This window comes from Micromys minutus (genome assembly GCF_963924665.1).
Source record: "Micromys minutus genome assembly, chromosome: 24".
NCBI classification, from domain to species: domain Eukaryota; kingdom Metazoa; phylum Chordata; class Mammalia; order Rodentia; family Muridae; genus Micromys; species Micromys minutus.
Window position 1 is genome coordinate 46,960,475 of NC_137959.1, and position 23,773 is coordinate 46,984,247.

The 23,773-nt window shown below is 46.1% G+C and overlaps 1 protein-coding gene across 1 annotated transcript in view; it reads left to right on the plus strand.

The window, feature by feature from the left end:
• The window catches only part of DISC1 (DISC1 scaffold protein), a gene marked incomplete at its 5' end in the record, with an annotated part of 201,804 nt that overhangs the window by 137,057 nt on the left and 40,974 nt on the right, over nt 1-23,773 (plus strand). Inside the window, one exon of the mRNA XM_080936621.1 lies at nt 21,019-21,079. Within this exon, the coding sequence (XP_080792747.1) occupies nt 21,019-21,079 (61 nt within the window). The remainder of the gene's footprint in view (nt 1-21,018; nt 21,080-23,773) is intronic.

A 23,773-nucleotide genomic window follows, 5' to 3' on the forward strand; every position in this document is an offset into this window, starting at 1 on the left:
TCTCATTTCAGACTGTTTTTCCTCTGTGCCCTGGTGGCACCATCTGCCTTGTGGCTGGGATGTCCGGAATTGCTGGTGACTGGTGCTCCGGCAGCCGATCACCTACGTTTGCTGGGCCTTCTAAGCCAGACGAGCGGCTTAGGGTGATTCCTAACTGAACAGGCACATCTGTGTCCAGCACGATTGGTTAGCATCTCCTCAGTTCAACCTTACTCCCCTGCAGCCTGTCAGAAGTCACACCCTTGTTACATTGCTTTAGAAATTAAGCTTAACCTGCACTCCCATTAGAGGCTCCTGTCTAACAATGTGTGAAATGGAGGTTAATGTCCCTCGGCTGTTGCCTCCATTCTGATGTTGATGATGTAAGTGAGGAGAGCCAGTCTGGCATCAGTGGCCACTGTTAACTGTTGTGGGGATTTCCAAGACTCCTGAGGGAGGGGAAGGGCATAGCCATGGTTTTCAGATAAGTAAAGGAGGTTTGGAACTGGTGTGTGTGTTCAAGGTCCTTCCAAGTCGCTGAGTTCTTCTGTAGCTAGTTGTTACCAGACTTCTCCCATGCATGGACTGTCTGTGGCGTGAATGCCCATGTGGAGAGAGGGTCTTCATTTGGATCAGATGGGAGACTGCTCAGGTTCATGATGGAAACCTGTCTCTCATTTCCAAATTGGTGGCAAGGATGCTGGGAAGTGGCCTGCTCCCCACCCCCACAAAGACCAGCATAGTCAGGAACGTGTGTCTTCTATGTAGTTGGTTTAGAGAGTGGTTTTATGACCTCTGAGGGAAAGGGTAGACACAGAGTCCCTGGGGCAGCCTGCAGACTGCTTCACGGCCTGAGCTAGAGATAGGCCATGTGTTGAAGTGGAAACTTAAGATTCCTCTGGAAAGTCAGTTGTGATGGATGCTGTTTTACTGAGGCAAACATGTGAAGGAATCTTTCATTGAAGGACACAGGAGAAAGGGTGTTCACTAAAACAAACACGTGAAAAGATAAAGGATTCTTTGCTAACGACATACAAGTATTGGTCATAGCTGAGTTCTTTTTGTTGGGGCTCTATAGAGAGAAATGCACCAAAAAGTCTTTTGGTGGTGCGTCTTGTTGCTTGTGTGGCCTTGGACTGGTTGGCAGAGTGATGTCAGCTGAGACAGACATGTGTTACGACAAGACCAGTGGGGACAGGTGACGTTTGCAAGAGTATATATAGGACTTGACGGACAGTGATGGTGGCTGAGCTCAGTTTGCTTATAGAGTTCACTGTGCAACGCTTGTGGGACACCTGTCTTTGCTGATCTTTGCTTCCCTGAGGGAGGCACAGCCAAGAACTTTTTCTGATGTTCCTGTTGGCCCTGGTCCCTCCTGCTGAGGCTGAGGCCTGGCTGTCCCTGCTAGGTCCTGCCAGCACCACTGATTCCTGTTTGCTGTCCTGACTCTACCAAACTGGACCGCTGGCTTATCCATGACGTGTTTGTGAGTGGATGGAGCTGGCGCTGCTGATCTGTGAACTGAACTGCCGATTTCCAGACAACACAGAACCTTTCTAACAGGTCCACTTCCCCTGTGGTGGGCTACAAGGAAGTTTAAAGCATTTAAGAACCATTATTGAAAATAAGGTTTGAAAAATTAAAGATACAATACATGCCTGAGTGTCTGATGAAGACAGATGTGCTAAAGAGATAAGACATCTAAACACAGTGTCCGTTACTTGTGATCAAGTCATTCCCGCATAGACAAGCCCGCGGCCACTGTTTTGGGCAGTTCCTCAGTTGAGACTCCTGGGGAAAGTCTCCTTAACTCCTGTCAGGCGAGCAAAGCTAAGCTGGACAGAGGCCGAGGTTCTGCATCGAAACCCCTGCAGCCAACATCAAACTCAAAGGAATCTCAACATTTATTTCTCATGTTGAAACAAAATGGGATCAGGCAAGCGGCTGTGTCAGTCAGTAGACTGCTTGCCAAGCATCCATGAAATCCCAGGGTATGTCCCCAGCACGGCATGAAGTGAGTATTGTGGTGTATGTGGTCATGCTAGCACCCATGAGAAGGAGGCAGGGGCATCAGGAGCTCAAGGTCACCTCTGCTACAGAGAAAATTCAAGGCCAGCCTGGGAGACATAAGACCTGCTTATAAAACAAAAGCAAAATTAATATATGTCACAATCTCTTGGTGTGAGCTCCCCTTTCAGACCACAGGACTCAGATAGTAACAGAAGTCTTCCCAATTCTGTCTGTGGAATAGAAACTTGACTTTACACTTCCTTGTTAGTCAAGCGTTATCAGTTGGCTCTGAATTTATCTCGTGTCCCTGTGATAAGCAGAATTGGTACACTTATCTCTGGGCCCTTTGGTGGAAAGGGTATCAGCGAACAGATTGCCCAGCAATGGTGATAGCAGGCAGGAATTGTACCTTAATCTACAATCAAGAAGGCTCTGACTTCCATTAAGCTTGTACCTGCATTTTATAATATAGTCAAGCGGGTTATATATGGCTCACCGAGAAAATGCATTTTATGATCTTGTTAGAAGAAATGGTTTCACTGGGATCATTTTAAGCCAATAATTTCATACCTCCCTCCTTCATAATACCTGGGACATTAACTTATTAGCCACTCTGGTGTCAAGCCTAATGTGTTTTAAATACTTAAAACTAATTCCAGGCAACTCGGGGCTGGAGACTGGGTTTTCTGCCTGCACTGAGTGCTTTCGGTTACCAGGGGGAACCAGTCTTAGCAGACTGTGAGGGAAGGCTTGGCTGTCTGCTTCTGGTACACAGGAAGCCTGGCTTCTCTAACAGAAGGGTGGTCATGCCTGCTGGGCTACGGTAGTCCTGATGTCCTGCTGGGGTAATGGTGTTGAAATGTCCCCTTGGCTCACCCCCCTGGTACTGTCTCTCTGAGTGGTGGGTTGTCTGTAGGGGCTGTGGTTGTAGGTTACTAGGACCTCCTTGGAGGCAGGAAAGGTTTTGGGATGGGAGGAGATCTGGTTTCCACAGGGCAAAGAAGTCACCAGGGACAGAAGCACAGAGGCCTACTACAAATTCCTGAACATGTGTTCACATGTCTATGAGTGTGGCTCTAAATTCTCCATAACCTTCCATGTGTTACTGGCATGTACTTATGTGTGTGTGCCTATGTGTGCCTATGCATGTGAGTATGTGCACATGGATATCCAGACATCCACACTAGGTGTCCTCAGTCTCTGGTTACTTTATTGTTTTGAGATAGGATCTCACCAATGTGACTAATTGGCTGGCCAATGAGCTCCGGGGTTCCCCTCACAAATGTGCAGAGGAGCACCTCGATTTTATGTGAGTGCTGAGGATCTAAAACCGGGTTCTCATGCTTGTCCAGCAAGATCTCTACCTACCCCTCAATTTGTGTGTGTGTGTGTGTGTGTGTGCGTGCACACCTCTGCCAGTGCATACATGTGTTATGCCTTTCTGTAACACTCTTCACCTTGTTGCTTTGAGACAGTGTCTCTCTGGATCTGAAGTTTGCAGCTTTGCCTAGGCTTGCCGGCCAGCAAGCTGCTAGGACTGCCAGTCTCCAGCCTTCATCCCTGGGGATGTGTGGGCACACAGCCTGACTTTTAAATGTATGCTGAGGATGTGGACTCAGAACCTCTTCCTTCCACAATGAGCATTCTTACCGACCGAGCCACCCCTCCAGATTTCTTTTTCTTGCAAAGCCCAGGTGACCCCATAACCTTGGGCATTTCTACCTGCACCCCAGTTCCCAAATAGTGATTTATTATTAATTAATAAATGCCAAGGCTATAAGATAGGCTTGTTCCCCTACTAGCTTGTAAGTCAATTAGCCCGTTTATATTATTCTATGTCTAGAAGAGGTAACACCTATGTTTCATGTCTGACTTCCTCCAAGTCCCGGTGAGAAATCATCCTGCCTGACTATTTCCCAGGGTCTTTTCTCTCTGCTGGAAGTGCCACCTTCTAATCCTGCCTCAGCTTATTGGCCTTCAGCTTTTTATTGACAGGCAATTCTTTCACATAGTACATAGAGCTTATCCCTGCATCTCTCCACTTTAGTCCACAAAAAGACATTCTCTAACATCAATAAACTATATACAATACAAACAATTATGAAAAGTATCAGGTAAGACTTAGATTCACAATGTCCAGTCCACTTGTATTTATCAACCTTGGAGAATATGTTTCATTATCTATCCTACTTGGTGAGTTCAAAGTTCTGTACTTAAATCATTTTCTATCATAACTTGTATTGCCAACCTAAAAATATTTTTTACACTTCTTAGCATTTCTTAGATCCTAAACAACTTAAGCTTAGTTGGTGAGGCTATGGCTGTTTAGTTTTTAGCCCCATCAGAGACCTGAGAAGGATAAATGTTGCCTGAGTAAATAGGAAGTTCAGAGCAAGCAGCTTCCAAAACTACAGAAATGACAGCAGTTGTTGGCTACCTGAGCAGTCACCCAAAGTTTCTCTGTGTTGTTGGGGCATCATCGATAGTCTTTTGGCCCAGGATATCTGACAGAATTTTCTGTGAAGCAGGGATTATGAAAGACTGCTTACCCTGTCTCGGCAAAGCTTGGGAATTGACTTCTTTACATCCTGTCTGTCCAGTTTGGACATCATTATGTCTGCAGTTGAGGCAAGAGCAGATTTTTGTACAGTGGTTAGCTTGCCACATAGAAGCAGACTCCATATGGAGGTTCTGCAATGCCCGTAATCATCATTAACGTAGAGGGTGAGAGGAGCTGCTGCCAGGAACAGACACGTTACACTGTCATAAAAAGCATTTTATTAATAAACCATATTTAAATGCCATATTCTGTAGATCAGTGAGGTTTCTGAAAACCATCTATCTACAGTCTGAATAGGCAAGTGCTCATTTCTAGCTACCCACTATCTGCTCAACTTTGAAAACATCAACAGGAAGCTAAATAGTTATTTCTGTAATTAGCTAAACTAGTACCTAAGATGACCAACAAGTTTGATTGAATAACTATTTGCATTTCTTAATTATCCTGAACAGTTTTTAATGGCAGCTTTCAAACTCTAGAACTTCACATTACATCTTAAAATAAGTTACATAGTACAATAAAGATTTGAAACAATACATACTGTATATTGCAACAAAATAACTTTAAATTTGTATCAATATAAAAAATTCACACCAAAGGAAAACTGTTTGGCTTCTTTATGCTCTTTAGTCTAAAAGTAGATTAGGTGGGTACTCTTTTTCCTGTCATTCCTGTAACCCCCTTCTTTTCATCCCTTCTCCTGTTTCCCACCTAACACTGGACAAGAGAGAAAGAAGGATAGAGAAAAGAAAAAGAGATCCCTGAATGTAACCTCCTTTACCTTGTTTCCTCCCTGATCAGGACCATAAACAACTTCTGACCAATCCCCCTTAAACAATGGCATCCATCCCCCACCAAATGACCAAAATCCACTCATCCTGCTTTGGAGGAATAGGGTGGTGTTCTCTTAAAATTGCTTCCTACTTTCTGGGAATAATTTTTTTTGGGGAGCCCTAAGAAAATTGGGATATTGGCCAGTCTTATGAAAGCTAGCTATAACATCTCCTGTCCAGTCTCTGCGCAATGGGAAAGTGAAGGGCTTACCTGAAGTCCTGGTTGGAACAATCTGTAAGGCTGGACAAGCTAGTTGCATAGAAGTTATCCTGGATGTAGACTTTTGAGAAAACAGCAGTTGAGGCAGTCCAAGGTTAGATCACCTGGGCAGTTACTTCTTTGCTGCCTGTTTTTTTGTTCGTTCATTTGTTTGTTTTGTTCTATAAACATATAAACTTACATAGGTGATATACATTTCCAAATTATCACATGTATGGAGTGTGCTGTATGCACAATTCAGCTAAAAATGATTCTTGGCTCTATGTTATAAGTCGGTTTGAACTATGTATTCAAACTGTAATATAAATTTTCACCTATGTCTTTTCAAAGGACAGCATGATAAGTCCCGAGGACCCTGTAGCCAACCGGATTTATTGGCTATGCAGACATTTTCATGTCTCAGCCAGTCTCAGAGTTGTGCCTATGGAGACAGATCAGCATTCATGTTACATGTTTCCTTCTTTTTCTCCTTGATTTCTTCCTTTTTGAGTGCTGCCTCGATCTTCAGGAGATCTCCCTTGGTCAAGTATAATCTTTATTAATTTCAATGGAATCTATAACTTTTCTTCTGTTGAAACAAAGATAAAACCTTTTCCCCTACATAACAGTTTTTATCTTCTATTCTGAAGTTAAGACATCCTTATGATATATTACATATAGCATCTAACATAAAATATATAATACATAATATATAATATAATACAGCCTTATATATAGGCTAATTTATTTCAGCAGTACTTTTCATAATCCAATGTCTCTCAGCAGCTTTTTTTTTGTTTTTAGCATTTAAAAAATTTAAAGTCAATAAAGCATTATTTAATCTATATCTGGGAGATCCAGTATCTCCTTTTTATTTTATGAGCATTTCCTTTAAAGTCCTATTAGGTCTTTCTACAATTGCTTGTCCAGTAGGATTGTGAAATAAATCACATCTAAGAGATTATTGTATTCTAATGGATACATAAGTTGAAGGACCTTCAGCTTCAATCTGTAAAGACATCTCCAAGACAGCCATCACCTCTAATAAATATGAAATCTTAGAATCATCCTCTTCAGAACTTAAGAAAGAAGCCCATTGGAATTCTGAATATGTATCAGTAGTATGATGTATTAAATATGTACATATTTAAAATGTAAACTCTTTAAGATGAAAGTGAGCTATTGTATGACAGCGCTCTAATGTGACTTTATTGTAGAATTTGTATTCTTAATTCAGTATATTGCATGTCTATGAGCTGCCATTCTAACTCCTCTAGGCTTTGTGGATTTTTCCATCTGGAACTTCCTTTTTTGCTGCCCCTGTAAGTTCCACATTTTTTTTGACAATTCTTTATGATTCAAAGGATTGTCTAAAATTTGTTCTATTTTTATAACTCAGCAAAGATTTTTTCAGTCCTTTTCTTATCTAAATCTGTTTTCCTTTGATCTCTCTTAAAATGGATGTATAAAGTTGTAACTTTATTGAAAAGTGATTATTTGTATGCTGATAACACAAAATCATATGGGATGCAGATGCGTTGGCCATTTCATTTTTTATTTTTTAAACATGGAAAATATTTCCCTTTTAATCTCTAGCTCCCTCCTTAAGGATGTCCCAAGAATCTTACCAAGTCTGTTAAGTTTTCAACTTTTCCCACCGTTTCTGTGTGTCTAGGCTGCTCAGCTAGTGCACTGTGCGGTCGGCTGGCTCCTGACTCCACCCACCTCAGGTCAATCTCTCTCCTCCAGTGTTTGTAGGCTTTTTCTGCAGGCTCACATGCCCTGGGCTAAGCCTGACCTCTGACTTCCACCCACCTTAGGGAGGTAGCTCCACCCACCTTAGGGAGGTAGCTCCACCCACCTTAGGGAGGTGGCTCCACCCACTTCAGGAAGATATGCTGCTGCCTATTCTGGCTTGGCTCTCAGCTTTTCCCTTGAGTATGCGTGTTGTTGCTGCTTTCCCATAGGTCCAGGCTGCTCAGTCCCTCTGCCTTGGAAGTGCTTTAAAGCTCTAGGTTACCTCTCTCTTTATAGGAACCCTTTTACTTGGCTAGAAAACTGCTCTGAAAGGTGTTTGTTCCCCCTTTCTCTGGGACTTTTAGCTTTTTAGCTAAGTTTGGATTACATGACTACCAAGATGGGCATCGTCTGTAGCTATGGGTTTTTCTACTGGTGCCCCAGTTCCTGAATAACGGCTCAGAGGTTTATTATGTATTAATAAATAAATTAATATATGTATTATTATAGGCCATAAGCTAGGTTTGTTCCCCTAGTAGCTCAGAACTTAACCCATTTATACTCTTCTGTGTCTGGCATATGGTTGATAACCTCTCCTCAGTTTCAGACATTTGGCTTCCTCCAAGTCTGGGTGCTGACTCCTCCTACCCAACTGCCAGCTCCAGTCCCCACCCCCCTGCCAGATGACCCACCTTCTAATCCTGCCTCAGCTTATTGGCCATCAGATTTGTATTGACAGCTGGTGCTTCCACTCAGTACACAGGAGATTATCCTTACATGACCCTTCCCTACCCTCCTGGCAGCCCCTGAGTATGTTGCTGGCTTTGAGATGCTCTGCTCGCCACTGGTCCACAGCTCTAGAGGGACCCATTCTGGCTTCTCTGGTTCTTGTCACTATTTCTTCTGTACCAGGTTCTCCTTTTTGGCTCACCGAGATGATTAATATTGATTGCAGCGTGGTATAATCTTAGAGCAGTGGCTCCCAACCTTCCTAATGCTGCAACCCTTTAATACAGTTACTCATGTTGTGGTGGCCCCAGGGGTAAAATTATTTTCATTGCTACTTTATAACTAATTTTGCTGCTGGTATGAATCATAATGCAAATATCTGTTTTCTGATGGTGTTAGGTGACCCCTGTGAACTGTCATTCAAATCCCAAAGGGGTCCTGACCCACAGGTTGAGAACTACTGACCTACAGTCACCTAGGAAATAAGTCTCTGGGCATACCTTTGAGGGAGTTTCTAGGTTGAGTTGAGGTCTGACAACCCTAGATGTGAGTGTGACAACCCTGAATGTAGGTGTGACAACCCTGCATGTTGGTGTGACAACTCTGGAGTGGGTGTGACAATTCTGGATGTATGTGTGCCAATTCTGGATGTATATGTGTTAACTCTGGATGTAAGTGTGACAACCCTGAATGTAGCTGTGACAACCCTGAATGTAGGTGTAACAACTCTGAATGTAGGTATGATAACTCTGTATGTAGGTGTGCCAACTCTGGGTGTATGTGTGAGAACCCTGAATGTATGTGCGACAACTCTGAATGTGGGTGTGAAAGCTCTGGATGTAGGTGTGACAAGTCTGGATATAGGTGTGAAAACCCTGGATGTGGGTGTGACAACCCTGGATGTAGGTGGCACTGTTCCATGGGCTGAAACAAGCTCAGCGTCAGCCCTCATCTCTCTGCTTCCTTATTGTGGGCACAGTGTGACCAGCTGCCTCAGACCCCTGCCACTGTGACTCCCTGCCTGGAGCAATGAGTCAAAATCACCTACCTCATCAAGGACCTTTCAGATATTTCACCCAAGCACTGAGAAATGCAGCAGGTATGGCATCTTTTAAAGCTCCTGCTTCTTGGGATTCTGTATCCATCTTCTTTTCTGTCCAGTGTGGTAGGGCAATAGCCCTAGGATGTCCATATACTCATCGTTAGGACCAGTGATGGTGTTCTGCTCCAAGGCTGGGGGACTCTGCGCACTAAGTGTATTGTGGATTCCGAAAGGAGACACCTCCTGGACTCTCTGGGTGGAGGGCTTTCTCAGGCTGGCCACAGGAAATATAAGGTAGAAGAAGAGTTGGTGAAGTTGTAAGTGTGAGCCATGCTGGCTTTGGAGGTGGCAGATTTGTCCTAAATGTGGGCAGCACCATCCCATGCACTGGAGTCCTGGCTAAATAAAAAGGAAACGGAGAAGTCAGGTGCCTGCTGGTCCTGCTCACATCCCAGTCACCTGCTCCCAGCTCCGTGAACTCTGCCATACCTTCCCGTCGTGACGGCTTACCGCCCTGTCAATGCATTCATCCCACACTCTTAGGTCTTCTCTGGTCTTCCTCCGTCTGCTGGTCATCGCCAAGAGAGGGGCCACCTGGCACCTTTGCTCTCTGTCGGTCTGTGTAACCCATCTCTACCAGTGTGTGTATTACTTACTGCCTCATGCCCAGTGCACAAGCTCATGCTGTCTTAGCTCCTGCTGTACAGTGTGGTCATTCACCTCTCTCACTGGTGACCTGTGCCCGCTCTGGAGTATCGGCTGATGTCTATTTTGGCTAGATGCATTCGGTGTATTTATCAGGTGATAACATCATCGGTGACAGACATCAGAAATCCACACTAGCTCTAGTTGTGGTTGGAACTGTTGAGCGTGTGGACCAGTCTGGTCTAGCACCGCAGTCTGCCAGCCCCATTTCTCGGCTGAATAGGGAGCCACCTGCTCGGGAACAGCCTGGTCCCAGCGTGAGAGGGACCAGCTTGTGGTGCTGTGATCTTGGATGCAGACAGATGGATCCAGGACTGCAGGATGTAGTTTACTGGGCGCTCACAGACGCATGATCTCAAGGATGGCACAAGGCCAACGGGGTCCTGGGACTTTGTCAGAAGGACCAAAGTGACTTCACCTAGGGTGCAGGGCACTTACCTTGCTCAGAGCTCTCCTGCCCCCAGGGTGGGTTGCAGAGCTCTAAGTATTTCTACTGGGGTTTACAATTTGCTGGTAAACCATGTGAGGAAAGTGTCTGGCGTCCCTCAGTAGTGATAGGGGTCACTCGGTTGGAGGTTACCACTCAAGATGGCCGCAATCATGTTACTGAACCAGACAAGTACCTTCCACACGAGGTCACATCCCAGATTCCTGCAGCCTCGTCTGTAATGCTCAGAAGATCTAATCTCGTCCAGCCAAAATGCACCTCACTGAACCAGGAGCAACCAGCCATCGTCCTGCAGTAAACCCTAGAATGACTTCACACTCATTGTGTGAAGGGACTTGGCACAGGTGTGTCCCCCACCTGCCTCACCCTCATTTTTTTGCTGTCCCTCCATTCTCTTCCCTAGATTATCCTAGATGCTCTCATGCCCACTTCCCCTGCGCCCCCAACTCTTGCATGTGATCTCTTGGTTGCTTTAGTAGAACCCATTGCTACTAAATTGTTATAGGTCACGTCCGTCCTCCTTGTGTAGGATTCAGTGCAGTGAGCCCCTTCACCTGCCCTCAGCCTCCGAGAACACTATTTTTCTAGGTCCCCATCGAGCTTTCCCATCCCAACCTCTCCCCTCGCCCCCCCCATCTCCCTTGTGTGGTAAAGACCCCCACAACCCTGCTGTTCCGTTATCAGTTCAAAAGGTCCTCAGGGCCACGGAACTTATGGTACAGGAACAACGGGGAACCAGGGAGCCACCTGGCACCTAGCAGGGCTTGGGAGATACCCACCGAGTATACGAATTGGTTTCTGTGGCTCTGTGAGTTCAGGCCAGGCTGTCAGACTAGCGGGCACGACTTCTGCCAGTATCGATTTGCAGGCAGGACTCTATGTGTAAACGAATTTCGCTGTTTTGCCTTAGGACCCAATTTCCGAAAATTAGATTTTAAGTGTCGTGTCCTCCTTGCTCACTCCATGTGCGTCCAGACAACCAGCGCATAATGTAAAATGAAAGGCGTGGAAAATGGACCCATTTAGTGTACTCCATTTGAAATCTGTTAGGTTATTTTTAAATTCTCCTGGACCTTGTGCTCCTGAGGGTGGGCAGGAGAGGAAAAGAAGGACAAGAGGAGGGAGGGGAGGAAAGGGGAGGAGGGAGCTGGCCTTAGCTAGTGGGATACTGCAGATTGTTGCTTGCTGTTCAGTTTCCATTTTAAAAGAATCCCAAACGTGATTTCTGAATTGAGACACTGAAATGAGACTCTGCCAGAATTGCTGCTCCCTCTGCTCTTGCTGTGGGGACCACAGGCTACTTGTGTGCAATGTGCTGAACACACTAGTCTCCGCCCTGCCTCCCAACCGATCTGTCCCTCTGGCTCTGCCACAGGTGGGAAGCCGGTTCAGACATGGCCACCAGAGAGGTGCACAGAGCTTGATTCACTTGGGGCATGGTCTTTTTGAAGTGTATGAGGAATATTTTATCAGTTTAATCTCTCAGTCTCTCTCTCTCTCTCTCTCTCTTTATGTGTGTGTGTATGTGTGTGTATTTGGGTGATGCATGTTTTTGTGTAAAAATATGTGTATATATTATATATGTGTGTCTGTGCATACACATCTTGGTGATGTATGTATGTATGTCTTTGTGTAAGTATATGTGTTGTGCGAATGTCTGTCTGTGTGTGAGAGCATGTGTATGCACACGTGTACATGTGTGTATGTGAGTGTGTACCTGTGTGTGTATGTTGGCATCAGATGTCTTCTTTGATCATTCTTTATCATTTTTTTAGACAGCATCTCATGGAACCAGAAGCTCACCAACTAGGCCAGGCTGGGTGTCCAGTGTGCCCAGGAACTTCTGTGTTCTCACACTTATGCCCTAGGCCAGGCTGGGTGTCCAGTGTGCCCAGGAACTTCTGTGTTCTCACACTTATGCCCCAGACACTTCGCTCACTGGGGTCGTTGCCACAGCCCCTAGTCTTTGCTTTTTGCTATAATACATAAGTTAAACTCATAGGTGTTTTCACTGTCCTTTTGGAGGTTTTCTTATTCACATTCCTGAACATTGTAGGGTGTGAGGCTGTGAGCTTACTGTCCGTGTGACCTGGAGCAGGTGACATCCAGTGGCTGGGAGGGACACAGCTTTCTCTTAGGATCCAGGTACTTGTCATTTCTCACCTTCTCCTTGGCTGGAGGAATCTCTTGTCTGTGGAGGGGGCTCTGGCTGATTCCTTTGGTCTTTTCACAGCCTGGCAGAGGCGGTGGAGGACTGTGCACCTTATACATAAAGCAGATGCATTCTGATTTCTGAATTTCTGCAGGCCAACAATGTGACAGCCACTCTCTGTTGCTGTGACAAGTATCTGTGTGTGGATGAAGAAGAGTGGTCCACTTGATCTTGGTTTTGGAGGCCGTGAGTTCAAGATCGAGCAGCTCATGTGTTCAGCCATTAGTGAGAACTTGGTGGCCCATGGCTTCCAAATGACAACTGTTTCTGGGGAAGAGATTGCATTTGGGGACCAGCGGATACCAGAAAGGATTTTGGGACCAGGCTGCTATTTATAACACATCTTTCTTGGAAGAACAAACTCTGGGAAGACTCAGTCTCAGGGATCAGGAATACTCCGGTCCAAGCAGCAGCATTGACACTCCAGACCGTGGGCTCAGCTTCCAGGGCACACATTCCAGGCAGGAGGATGACTGCTTGCACTGTGCTGCTCATGATGATTTACTGTCTGATGACCTGAGCTGGAACTCCCTTTGACTCCTGTCCTACCTTGTCCCATGATCCCCTTCCGTCTAGTTTTGGGTGCACAGCTAAACCCCCACATTCGTGGTTTCTGCACCCATTGATTCAAACAAATTTTGGTGAAAGAGAATTCTTGATAAACTGTGTCTAGGTTGAGCAAACCCAGGTCATTCCCTTTGTTCTTACTCCTACAATACGGCAAAACTGTGATTCCCCATGGCACCGACACTGTTTGGGGTGAAGTCGAGCAGAGCTGGTTTAGGGGGAGGATGTGTGCTTACGAGGTGCAGATACATCTCCACTTCACTTGACTCTCCACCAAAGGGCAGATGCAGTCTAAGCTGAGATACCCACTCAAACTTGCCTTGTCCACTCTGGACTGGTGTCAGTCTGTCTGGGCTCCTTTGTTATTCATCCATTGCTGATGGCTTTATACCCTAGAGTCTGTGCTGGTATCTGTTTCCTTGACCAATTCAGTTCCCTTCAGACTACATCCTCTTTCTTATGACCCCCTGTAGGAGCATCATGTCTGGTTCTTGTATATTCATGTGTGTGTGTGTGTGTGTGTGTGCGTGTTTGTATATGTGTGTGTATGTGTGTTTGTATGTGTGTGTATGTGTGTGTGTATGTGTGTATGCATGTGTGTGTATGTGTGTGTATGTGTGTATGTGTGTTTGTATGTGTGTATGTGTGTGTATGTGTATGTATGTGTGCATGCATGTGTGTGTATGTGTGTGTATGCATGTGTGTATGCATGTGTGTGTATGTGTGTATATGCATGTGTGTGTATTTGTGTGTGTATGTATGCATGTAGATGCTTGTGTGTCTATACACATATAAAGGCCACACATAACTTCAGGTGTCCTTTCTCAGGAGCTGTCTACTTTATGTTCTGAGGCAGGGTCTCCCCTTGGCCTGGAGTTCATGGATCATGCCAGTCTGGCTGACCAGCAGGTACCAGGATTCACCTGTGTCTGTACTACCAGTGCTGGGGTAAAAGTGTGTACCACCATACACAGACTTTACACATGTGTGCTGGAGGGGAAGCTCAGGTCTCATACTTTCGCAGTGAGCACACTGTTCATAGAGCCATCTCCTGGCCCAATTACCCTGTGTTCTTACTGGTGTTACAGGACCCCCGTCCTGGGGTTAGGGAGTCAGACCCCAGAGCAGCGTGACTATGGTAATCCTGCAGGAGGGCGGCAGGATTTCCCTCTGTCAGTTAGAATTCTTTCCGTGAAATCCACTGTTGTGACTCTGGGCAGCGGAGCAGTGCCCTATGTGCGCAGCAACGCCTGGGCTTTGGTGTATCACTGAGCTATGGTGGGATTTTTTTTTCAGTCTCTCCTCGAAACAGCTCCCCTGGGCCTTAAATCCCTACCCTCAAAGGGATTTAGAGCAGCACTGTGAGAGAATTCAAGGCAGCGAGGCTGCACAGGAATTGTCCCGCCAGCGCCTAGGGTGGGCTTGCTTTCCTCAGCCTAAGAGGATCAAATGCGGATTTGTTTTTCCATAGCAAATATTTTAAGATGGTTTTCCATTTCAAAAGAAAGACACAGATTGCTTTCCTTGATCTGTCTGTCAAAGGGGAACGAAGAGACTGTATGTGCACACGCCTGCACACTCACATAGCACACAAGAGCATGCCTGTACGTGCATACCAGCATATGGGTGTATACATGAGTACAAACATGTTTGCAAACTTACAAGTGTCTGAGAACATATGTGTACATGAAGCATGCACTTGCAAGTGTAAGCACATGAGCATGTGTGCACGGGGTCATGCCTGCACATGCATATGCATGTACATATGCATGCATCCACACACTCGTTGACAGAAGAAAGGGAATCAGAGATTTCTCACATGTATGTTGCTAGGTAAGGGAAATAAATCAACATTGTAAGCAACTTTCAAAACACTGTAAGTTAATCTCTAGGTCACAGCCTCTCTAAATTTAAATGTGCCGGGAAGCAGAAAAGCGGCCCCAGGAACCTGCTGCTGTCAGCGGGGATGGAGGACAGGCAGCCGGTCTTTCCATCAAGGGAGCATTTGGCGAGGATGCGCGTCAGGCGGGAAGTAAGGCTGCTTATTGCGGAGAGTGTTAGCGGTCCCCCCCACCTGCTCCACATGTTGTGAGCAGTTGGCTTTAGTTTTTGTCCTTGACTCCTGCTGACATCAGGCTGTGTGCTCGAAGGATGTCTTGGAGGAAACACAGGTGGATCTGGGAAAGAAGGAATCGCCGGGTCATGTGATACCCAATTAGCTGGTGACAAACTTGGCAGGTGGGGCTTTATCCTTGCACAGCCAAAGCTCGCAGCAGCTCCCTGACCTCCAGAAGCTCCCTTCCCCCCTCTCTCCCCTTCCATCTCAGCTGTGAGTATCAGAAGGTTGGAATCATTTTGAGGTGAACATGGCTCAGGGACATCAGAGTGCTGGATGGAAGCTAGGCATGAGTGTCGACCGCTCTTCCTTCCTGGACAGGAAGGTGTTGAAGTAACACTGGGCCGCTCTGCTCTGAGGATATTTTCATACTCATGAGGATGTCTTTGATGCTGCTTACAGCATGAGGTCCCACACAGTGTCTCTCTCACCTGGCTTAGAGAAACACACAAGCCTCATATCCACTTCCATGTGTGGCTGTAGCCATGATTGGGACATGGGGCCCGTCCTGCCAGGCAGGCTGTGTCCTCTGTGATCCCACGTTACTCCTGCATATGAGCATGTGCTCCACCAAATAATCACAATGCAGGCTCGGTGGAAGGACTCGGGAAGGTAAAGGGAGCCGGTAACGCCTGGTATTCATGGTATGCACCATGGTTGTTCTAAGTTACCCACGTCCACACACGCAGCAGGAAAGTCCTCTAAGACCTCTCTCTCTCTCTCAGTTAGGTGTCTTCCACTAAGTCTCTTTATCCCACTAAGCCTCACCTCCCTCCCTGAGGAACCCAGACGGTCTGCTGCCTGGAGTGGCTCTCCCTGAGGCTCACTCTCGCTTTGCGGTCACGTGACAGCTCCCATCACCGGCTTGCTTTGCTTTGTCTTCTTTTGTGATAATAATACTTTTTATTCTGCGAACATTCCATATATTTATATACGTATATGGATGTATATGTGGATCATAGCCACCCACCCCTGCCTCCACTCAGCTCCCAAGGGTGCCCTGATCCTTTCTTTCATCCAGCTTCAAGTCCTCTTTATATTTTATTAATAACCCCCTGAGTCCAGTTCGCACCACCCGTCTGTAGATGGATATGGAGTCCTTCCACAGGAGCATAAGGAACCTACCAGTGGCCACATCCTCAAAGGGCAGTGACTCTCCTTAAGCTCCTCCCTCAACAGTCAGCAATGCACCACGGCTCCTACAATAAGGGCAGGACCTCCGAGGCTTCCCTGTCACACAGGAATTTTGTCTGGTTTGATCTTGTGTGTGTCTTGGGTAGGTGACAGTAACTATTCCAAGTTGATGTGTTACAGCAGCCATGCTGTATCCAGAAGTCAGTACCTCACAGGTCCCCTCCCCATCTAACCTTTGTTCTACTGTTTCTCCACTTTCTGTGGAGTTTGGGAATTTGATGTTGATGGCCCATCCACAGCTGATCACTTAGCGTTATCTAGACTCTGCACTTGGATTAGTGCTGAGTAGCCTGACTTTCCTGAGCCCAGTGTGATGTGCTATCTATGGTGCCAACAGAGGATCTGGTATGGCAGCTGTGTTAGCTGAAACTCCAAAGAGAAGCCCTTTCTGCTAACATACATACATACTCACACACACATACACACACATGCACACACACACATACACACACATGCACATACACACTCACACACATGCACATACACACGCATGCACACACATATATGCACACACACATGCACATACATGCACACACACATACACACACATGCACATACACACTCACACACATGCACACATACACACACATACACACATGCATACCCACATGCAGCCCACAGCCAACTGTTGTCCTTTCTCTCTGCATGTTCCTTCTCTAGAGGAACAGGCAGTAGACTGAGGGAGCAGCCCACAGTACTTTGCAATGTTCATTGACTGCTTGGTGGTGCTTCTGACTCTGGAGATGGAAGGCGATAAGCTTCCAGCTTTGGGGCTCTCTCTCAAGATCCCCTGTCAAGACACACACAGGCATGACACACACACAGCTTGGAAGACTGAATCAGAATGAATGTGAACATTAAAAACATGGAGGCTGGGAGGTGGGCTGTAGTGGCGCTGACTTCCTGCCTGTGAGTGTGATATAATGTGGGACTTTGGTCTGGGCTGGGTAGCTGGAAGCCCCACACAGATCTCTGGTCAGAGATGGGAGTGGTTTTTGTAGCCTCCACTGCTGGGTCTGGCCTGTCCCCATTTCTGCTGCTGCCTCAAGGTGCCAGGCCAGGCTGAACTGAGCCTGTGGGAGGCTCCGGCATGGGGTGTAAAAAGCTTTGGGAGAGAAATCTCTTCCCAAACAGTGGTGTTAACAGCTCTTATAACAGAAGCTCTCAGACCACGGAATGATTCTCACACCCTTACTCTTGAGCACTCTCCCATCCCCCATATATATACAGTTTTTGGAATGGTTCAGCGTCTGACAACAGGTGCTTCCTATTGACTTGTCTTGAGGGCTTGGGAAAACCTTATCTACAAACAGGGGGTGGTCCTGTTTCTGTCCTGAGTGTGGTCTCATCTTCACCTGTGAATGGGGGACTTAGGGCTTGGCTGAGCCTACCTCACCTGCAGAGGAGGGACTTGGGGTATGGATGATCTGGCTGGGGCCCACATCACATATTCTTCTGCGGAGGAGGGACTTGGGGCGTGACTAATGTCACTTTATGGGGGAGGGGGCTCTGCTGTGAGTTGCATGAAGGACCTGTTTTTTTTGGGGGGGGGGGAACTAGGAAGTGCCTACCATCTCACTTTACGTTCCTAGGGTTTCACTGGTTTCAGCTGAAAAGCAGGGTGCCCTTCACAGCCTAATTGCCCCACAGTGTTAGATATGTGAAGAACAGCATTACAGGTCGGATCCTCCCAGCTCTCAAGGCCCTACGCCATTGTGTTCTATTTCATGTGCCAAGACAGAGCGGCTTCAGGATCTCCCTCAGCTTCCGCCATCCCTGGGGCTTTGAGCTGCTGGGATCACACTTCATTTTTGTACATGGTTTAATTTTCCAAACAAACTTGGAGGATGTTGAGTGCCTTGGATATTTGAAATTTGTCAGGATTCCAATTTGTCTTTGGTTTTCTCATTTTCCTTCTGGTTTTATTTTATTTTATTTTTTTTTACCAAATGGAAGTTAACTTTGGCTAAATTGGTGTCTAAGTGTTGATCTTTGAAATCTGATAACTTACTTTTGCAAAAATAGGCCAAGCATTACTTCTGTTAGTGTGTGTGTATGTGTGTGTGTCCCTGTACCCAAAGAAAAAGTCTTTCAGCTTCTAAAAATGTACTCACATTCATGTGGCACACACACACACACACACACACACACACACACACACACACACACACACAGGGAAACATACACATAAAATAAAAACAAGTATTTTTATTTATTTTTTTTTTTTAGAAAATTAGTAATAGCCAGCTGTGGCAGCACATGTCTTTAACCCTGGCTCCCAGGAGGCAGAGGCAGGCGGATCCCTGAGTTTGAAACAGTGAGTTCCAGGACAGCCAGAGCTACACCAAAACCCTGTCTCAATAAATAAATAAATACATGAGCAAATAAATAAATAGAAAAAAGAAGCAGACGCACCAGCATGTTGGCTAGTTAGCCTGGCCCCTCTGGGTCCTTTGACGTTAGATCCTTTTTATACTTAAGAAGCACCAAGTACAGGGAGCTGGGAGATGGCTCAGTAGGTAAATTACCAGCCAGGAACACACAAAGGCCTGAGTTCAACACCAGCACTTAAAAAGCTGAGTGCGTGGTGGCACATGCTTGCTGTCCCAGCACTGAAAAAGTAAGATTTCCAGGGCTTGCTGGAGAACAGACCCATCAAATCAGAGAACTCTGGGCTCAGGGGAGGACCCAAGTCTGAAGAAGTAAAATAGAGAGTGGCTAAGGAAGATACATGATAGCTACCTCTGTCTTCTTCACACACACACACACACACACACACACACACACACACACACACATTCACACACAAACACACACACACACACGCACACACATGTGCACACACACACATACACATGCACACACAAACACACATATAAGCACATTCACACACACATGCACAAGCATGCACTCCCCCAAACACATGCACATATGCACCCACATGCATGTGCACATGTACACATTTGTACATGCAGCACACACATGCACACATGAATGCACACACATGTACACACACATATACACACACAAACACAAGCATGTGCACACACAAATAATACTATACACAGTGTCTTGCATGAAATGGGACTTAGGTTAAACACCTTTAGCACCGACCTATGCTTCTGGCATGTATTCTGCTAAATATTTTCACAATTTTACCATATTTCAATGATCAATTAGCTTCCACTTAATTTGAAGTCATTAGACTAATTATTTGAATTCCATTCTAATAGTAGCATAATCTGAATGTTGATTCAGTTGGCAAGTGGGAAGTACTGCTTCTTGCCTCTCTGCCATAAGAGCCTGAGGGCTCATGGTTGTTCCCTTTGGCATCTCCTGAACACCCTGCCTTGTTCTGAGGATCACCAGTCCCTCAGAGGTACCTCCCAACAGACTTGGGATGGACGAGTAGGGGCGTGAGAAGAGACGGTGAACCCTGTTTTCAGTCATCGTGCTGGTGGTCGCAGGTTAGAAGTCTAAACTCCATGTCCACACTTGGGTCTGATTTGAGGGTTGTGAGCTGACCGCACATATTGCAAGGTGCTCTTAGACTCTTAGACTGCCTGGTTCGGTGTGGTGGGATTCAGTATGGAGGTGACAGGTGCCCAGGGTCAGGAAACTCTAATCCCAACATCATCTGCTCAGGCGTCAGCCTCCAGGCAAGCTGGAAAGCACAGGAAGCCGTTTAAGCATCACAGGGAAAGACATCAGGCTGTGAAGCCACAGAAGCTGAGGCGTTAGTTACATTTCTGCTGACAGAAGAACTTCAGGGAAAAGAGGGTTCTTCGTGTTTTTATGTGATAGTTTTATTAACTATTTTGAGAATTTCTTACAGTGTATTTTGATCATATCCATCCTTATTTTGTCCAGAGACACCTCCCAGACAATTTCATTTTGACTCATGGTTTCAGAAGGAAAATTCTGTCATGGTGGACCAGACATGGCTATGGTAGAGACAGGGGTGGCTGTGTCTACAGTCATCCTGGTGGGGCAGGCAGGGAAAGGGGGTGGCTGTGCCCATAATCATCTTGGTCGGGCTGAAGCAAAAGCAGATAGTAACTTCAAGCTTGGCAACATACTTGCCTTTGTGTACTGGGTTTGTAGCAGTGTGAATATGGGGGGGGGCATATCAGATCCTCACAGCTTGGTGGATAAGAAAGAAGAAAGCTTGGGGTGGAGCCAGAAGCAGATCCCACCATCAGAGCTGGCCCCGGGGAACCACTTCTGATAGCTGGAGACCCAGCATTCAAACAGTGTCCCCTTGGAGGACATTTCATATCTAAAGCTTAGCGGGGAGTCTAGCATTTAGTATCTAATATGTTTAACAAAGTATTAGTTTGAAAGCACAGATTGTTTAGAAATGCGACAGAGGCTGTTTTGGAAGGGAGGTGTTGTCAAGCACAGTGATGGGCTGACAGTGCAATACCTGTGACAGTATCAAGCCAGGGTGGCTCGATGACAAGGCCTGTGCCTGATTCCAGCTGCAGAGACAACTGGGGCCTCTGCAGGCTTTCAGTGCATGGCTCCAGGCAGCCACTTGCATGGACTTGCCGGTCTTCCAAGCACAACATGCTGTTATTATTAGACCCTCGACCAACGGTCCTTTGTTTTCAGCTTTTAAATGAGCATTTGTGGTTTTCTCTCCGTTTGGGCTACAGCCGCCCTCACGTTGGGTTTTGTCTTGCAGAAACACGCGTGAGGACAATCACTGTGAAGTGCATGGAAGCGTTGGAGGGTCAGCTGAGCTGGTAAGGGGTTTGCTGCCTGCAGACACCGGCAGATCTGCTTGCTTTATTAGAATTCAGTGAAGGCAAGGGAAGGGGCCAGTCAATCTTTACATTAACAAAGAAAGCAGGAAAACACCCAGCATCCCCAGGGGGAAGGAGCAGGTGCTGTTCCAACTTCTCTTCGCCCAGGCTCCCCTTTGACAAAGCAAATAGATTAGAATGTCTAGAAGCATCTTGGTGAGAACACAGGGCAGTTCTCACATCTTGGGATAAGAAAAGCCTCTTTGGGGTCCTGAGCTGAACATTCATGCTGGGGTCTGCCTTTGCTTTCTGCGTAGCCTCTGAAGGGGTCTTAGGGACTGTGAATCAGTTAATGCACAGAACAATGCAGGAATCTGCACTGTCGGCTCTGTTTTGAATCTGGAATCAAAACCAGCATGAAAATTCCTGGTTGCAAAAAAAAAAAAAAAAAAAAAAAAAAAACCAATTAGGAATTCAGGTTGGAGAAGCATTGGGACTCCACAGCACGTCTAACTGTTTCTGGTTTGCTGGGATGTCTACTTCTGGAAATAAACCCCAGCCAGCGGGATCTGGTCCTAATTAAGGGAACAAGTCCGACAATGTAGTCTGTGCCTTTCCTCCCTGGCAGCCAGTTTGGTTTTATGGAAACATCCTGCTACTATTTTGGAAATTGCTAAGTGGCTCTGGAATAGATTTGCCTTAAACCTTTGTCAACCAGGACAGTGCCAAGGCCTCTCTTTTCAGGATGCTGGGGTGTGGGATAAGCCTCAGGTTGCAAGCCAAGTCCTCCTTCCCACCAGCTCACCTTGCTGCCCCTAGACGTGGGGAAAGCCCCATCAGAGCTGGCCATCGTGGAGTGGGTGTCAGGGGTGTATGCAGGAAGCTCAGGGGCTTGGATCTGAGGCCGGATTGCCTACCATGTACTGCGAGGGGCGTTCTGACCTGGCATCTTATTCCTGATGCCCTCTTTTTTGGGCATGCAGGCCACCTGAGGTGTGACGTACAGTCATCTTAGACTCTTGGACAGCACACTGTTGCCCTGGAGCATAAGTACAGACAGACAGACAGACACTTCTCCAACTGTAGCCCTGCACCTATGACCTACCAACCCTCAGGAAGAATTAGCCATCTTTCCCCCTATTTTTTTAAAATTTACTCTTCCTTTATATGGGTTGATTCTTATAGATATAGAGATAGATATATAGATTTATAGATATATAGATAGATATAGATTATAGATATAGATGGATAAAGATATATAAAGATAGATAAAAGGTAGATACATAGATATGTAGACAGATGCATATATATATATATATATATATATATATATATATATATATATATAATGTCCAAACCCATTTGCCTTGGCATCCAATCTTTGTGACACACACAATAGAATATTAAAAAACACGACAAAGCCACTCCAAGGAGCCTCACCCACTCAGTGTCCCCTTCAGACTGTTACAGAGTTAACAGCAAACTAGGCTGTGTTGATTTAGCTCTTTCTCCTCAGGGCTGAATTTGGCTTTCATTTTCATCTTCTTGGTTATCACATATTCTCTGTTAGCCTTCTGAGTGAGTCAAAGGAGATATTAAAAGAATTCTTACTTTTTGCCTGTGGGCTTTTTTTTTTTTTTTTTTTTTTTGAGAGTCTCTTTCTGTAGCCTACATGTGCCTTGAACCTAGCCCTCTCAGTTCAGGTTCCCAAGGCTGAGATTTTGGGTGTCCACCACAACTTCTCTTGGCTCAAAGGTTTTTACTGTGATGCAAGAAAGAAGGCTCAGCTGGTTAAATCTGGCTCTGAACCCATGTGGACCTGTGCTAGATCCCTAGACAGGTTGAATAAGCAAGCCAGCTGTGGTGGTGTGCACTTGGCACGGTCTACTAGGCAGGCAGAGACAGGTGCATTCTGGGGGTCACTGGCCAGCCAGCCTAGATTAATTGGTGAGTTCCTTACCAGTGAGACATACACATCAAACTCAAAAGAAAACAAAAGAAAAGAAAACTGAAAACAAAACAAAGGAAACCAGAAGATGAAGGTACCTAGTGACTGACACAGAAGTTTCCCTCTCTCTCCCTCCATTTCTCCCTCTCCCCTCCTCCTCTCTCTTATCCTCTCTCCTCTCCCCTGCCTGCCCCCACCCAGGATGTGTACACTGGTTCTGTGTATACCCACAGAACCCATTGTGTGCTTGGTTGGAGAGGAGCATCCTTTATCTGTCTAGACTCTCAGCTCTCTGCGGGCTCTGTTTTCCTGGACTTGATCTGTTTTCCTGGACTTGAATCTGAAGCCTTTGCTGAGCAGCGTCATCGCTGGGGTTTAGTGGCTGCTGGTTTATCTTTGTGTCCTTGAGCTCCACTTCAGCGCTCAAGTGTTTACTTGGGGGTGAGTCAGGCATTCACAATCAAAGCAGAAAAGATACTGGCGGGCTTTGTCCCTGGGTGTGAGGGTGCCCAGGGACCCCTGTGTGTGTCTCAGGCCCATGGTGGGAAGGAGCACTCGGGAACTCAGGTGTCTTATCTCCAATTTATTTTGAAATTAAGAGCTTGACAACCTTTTCCTAAAGGAAATCCAGTTCTTTACAACAGCAGCAACAACAAACCCCAATGTTTATGTACTAATTAACTTTTGACGAGCATGCCCTCACAGGAACTGTAGACTGGGGGCATCAGCAGAGCTCCTGGACACAC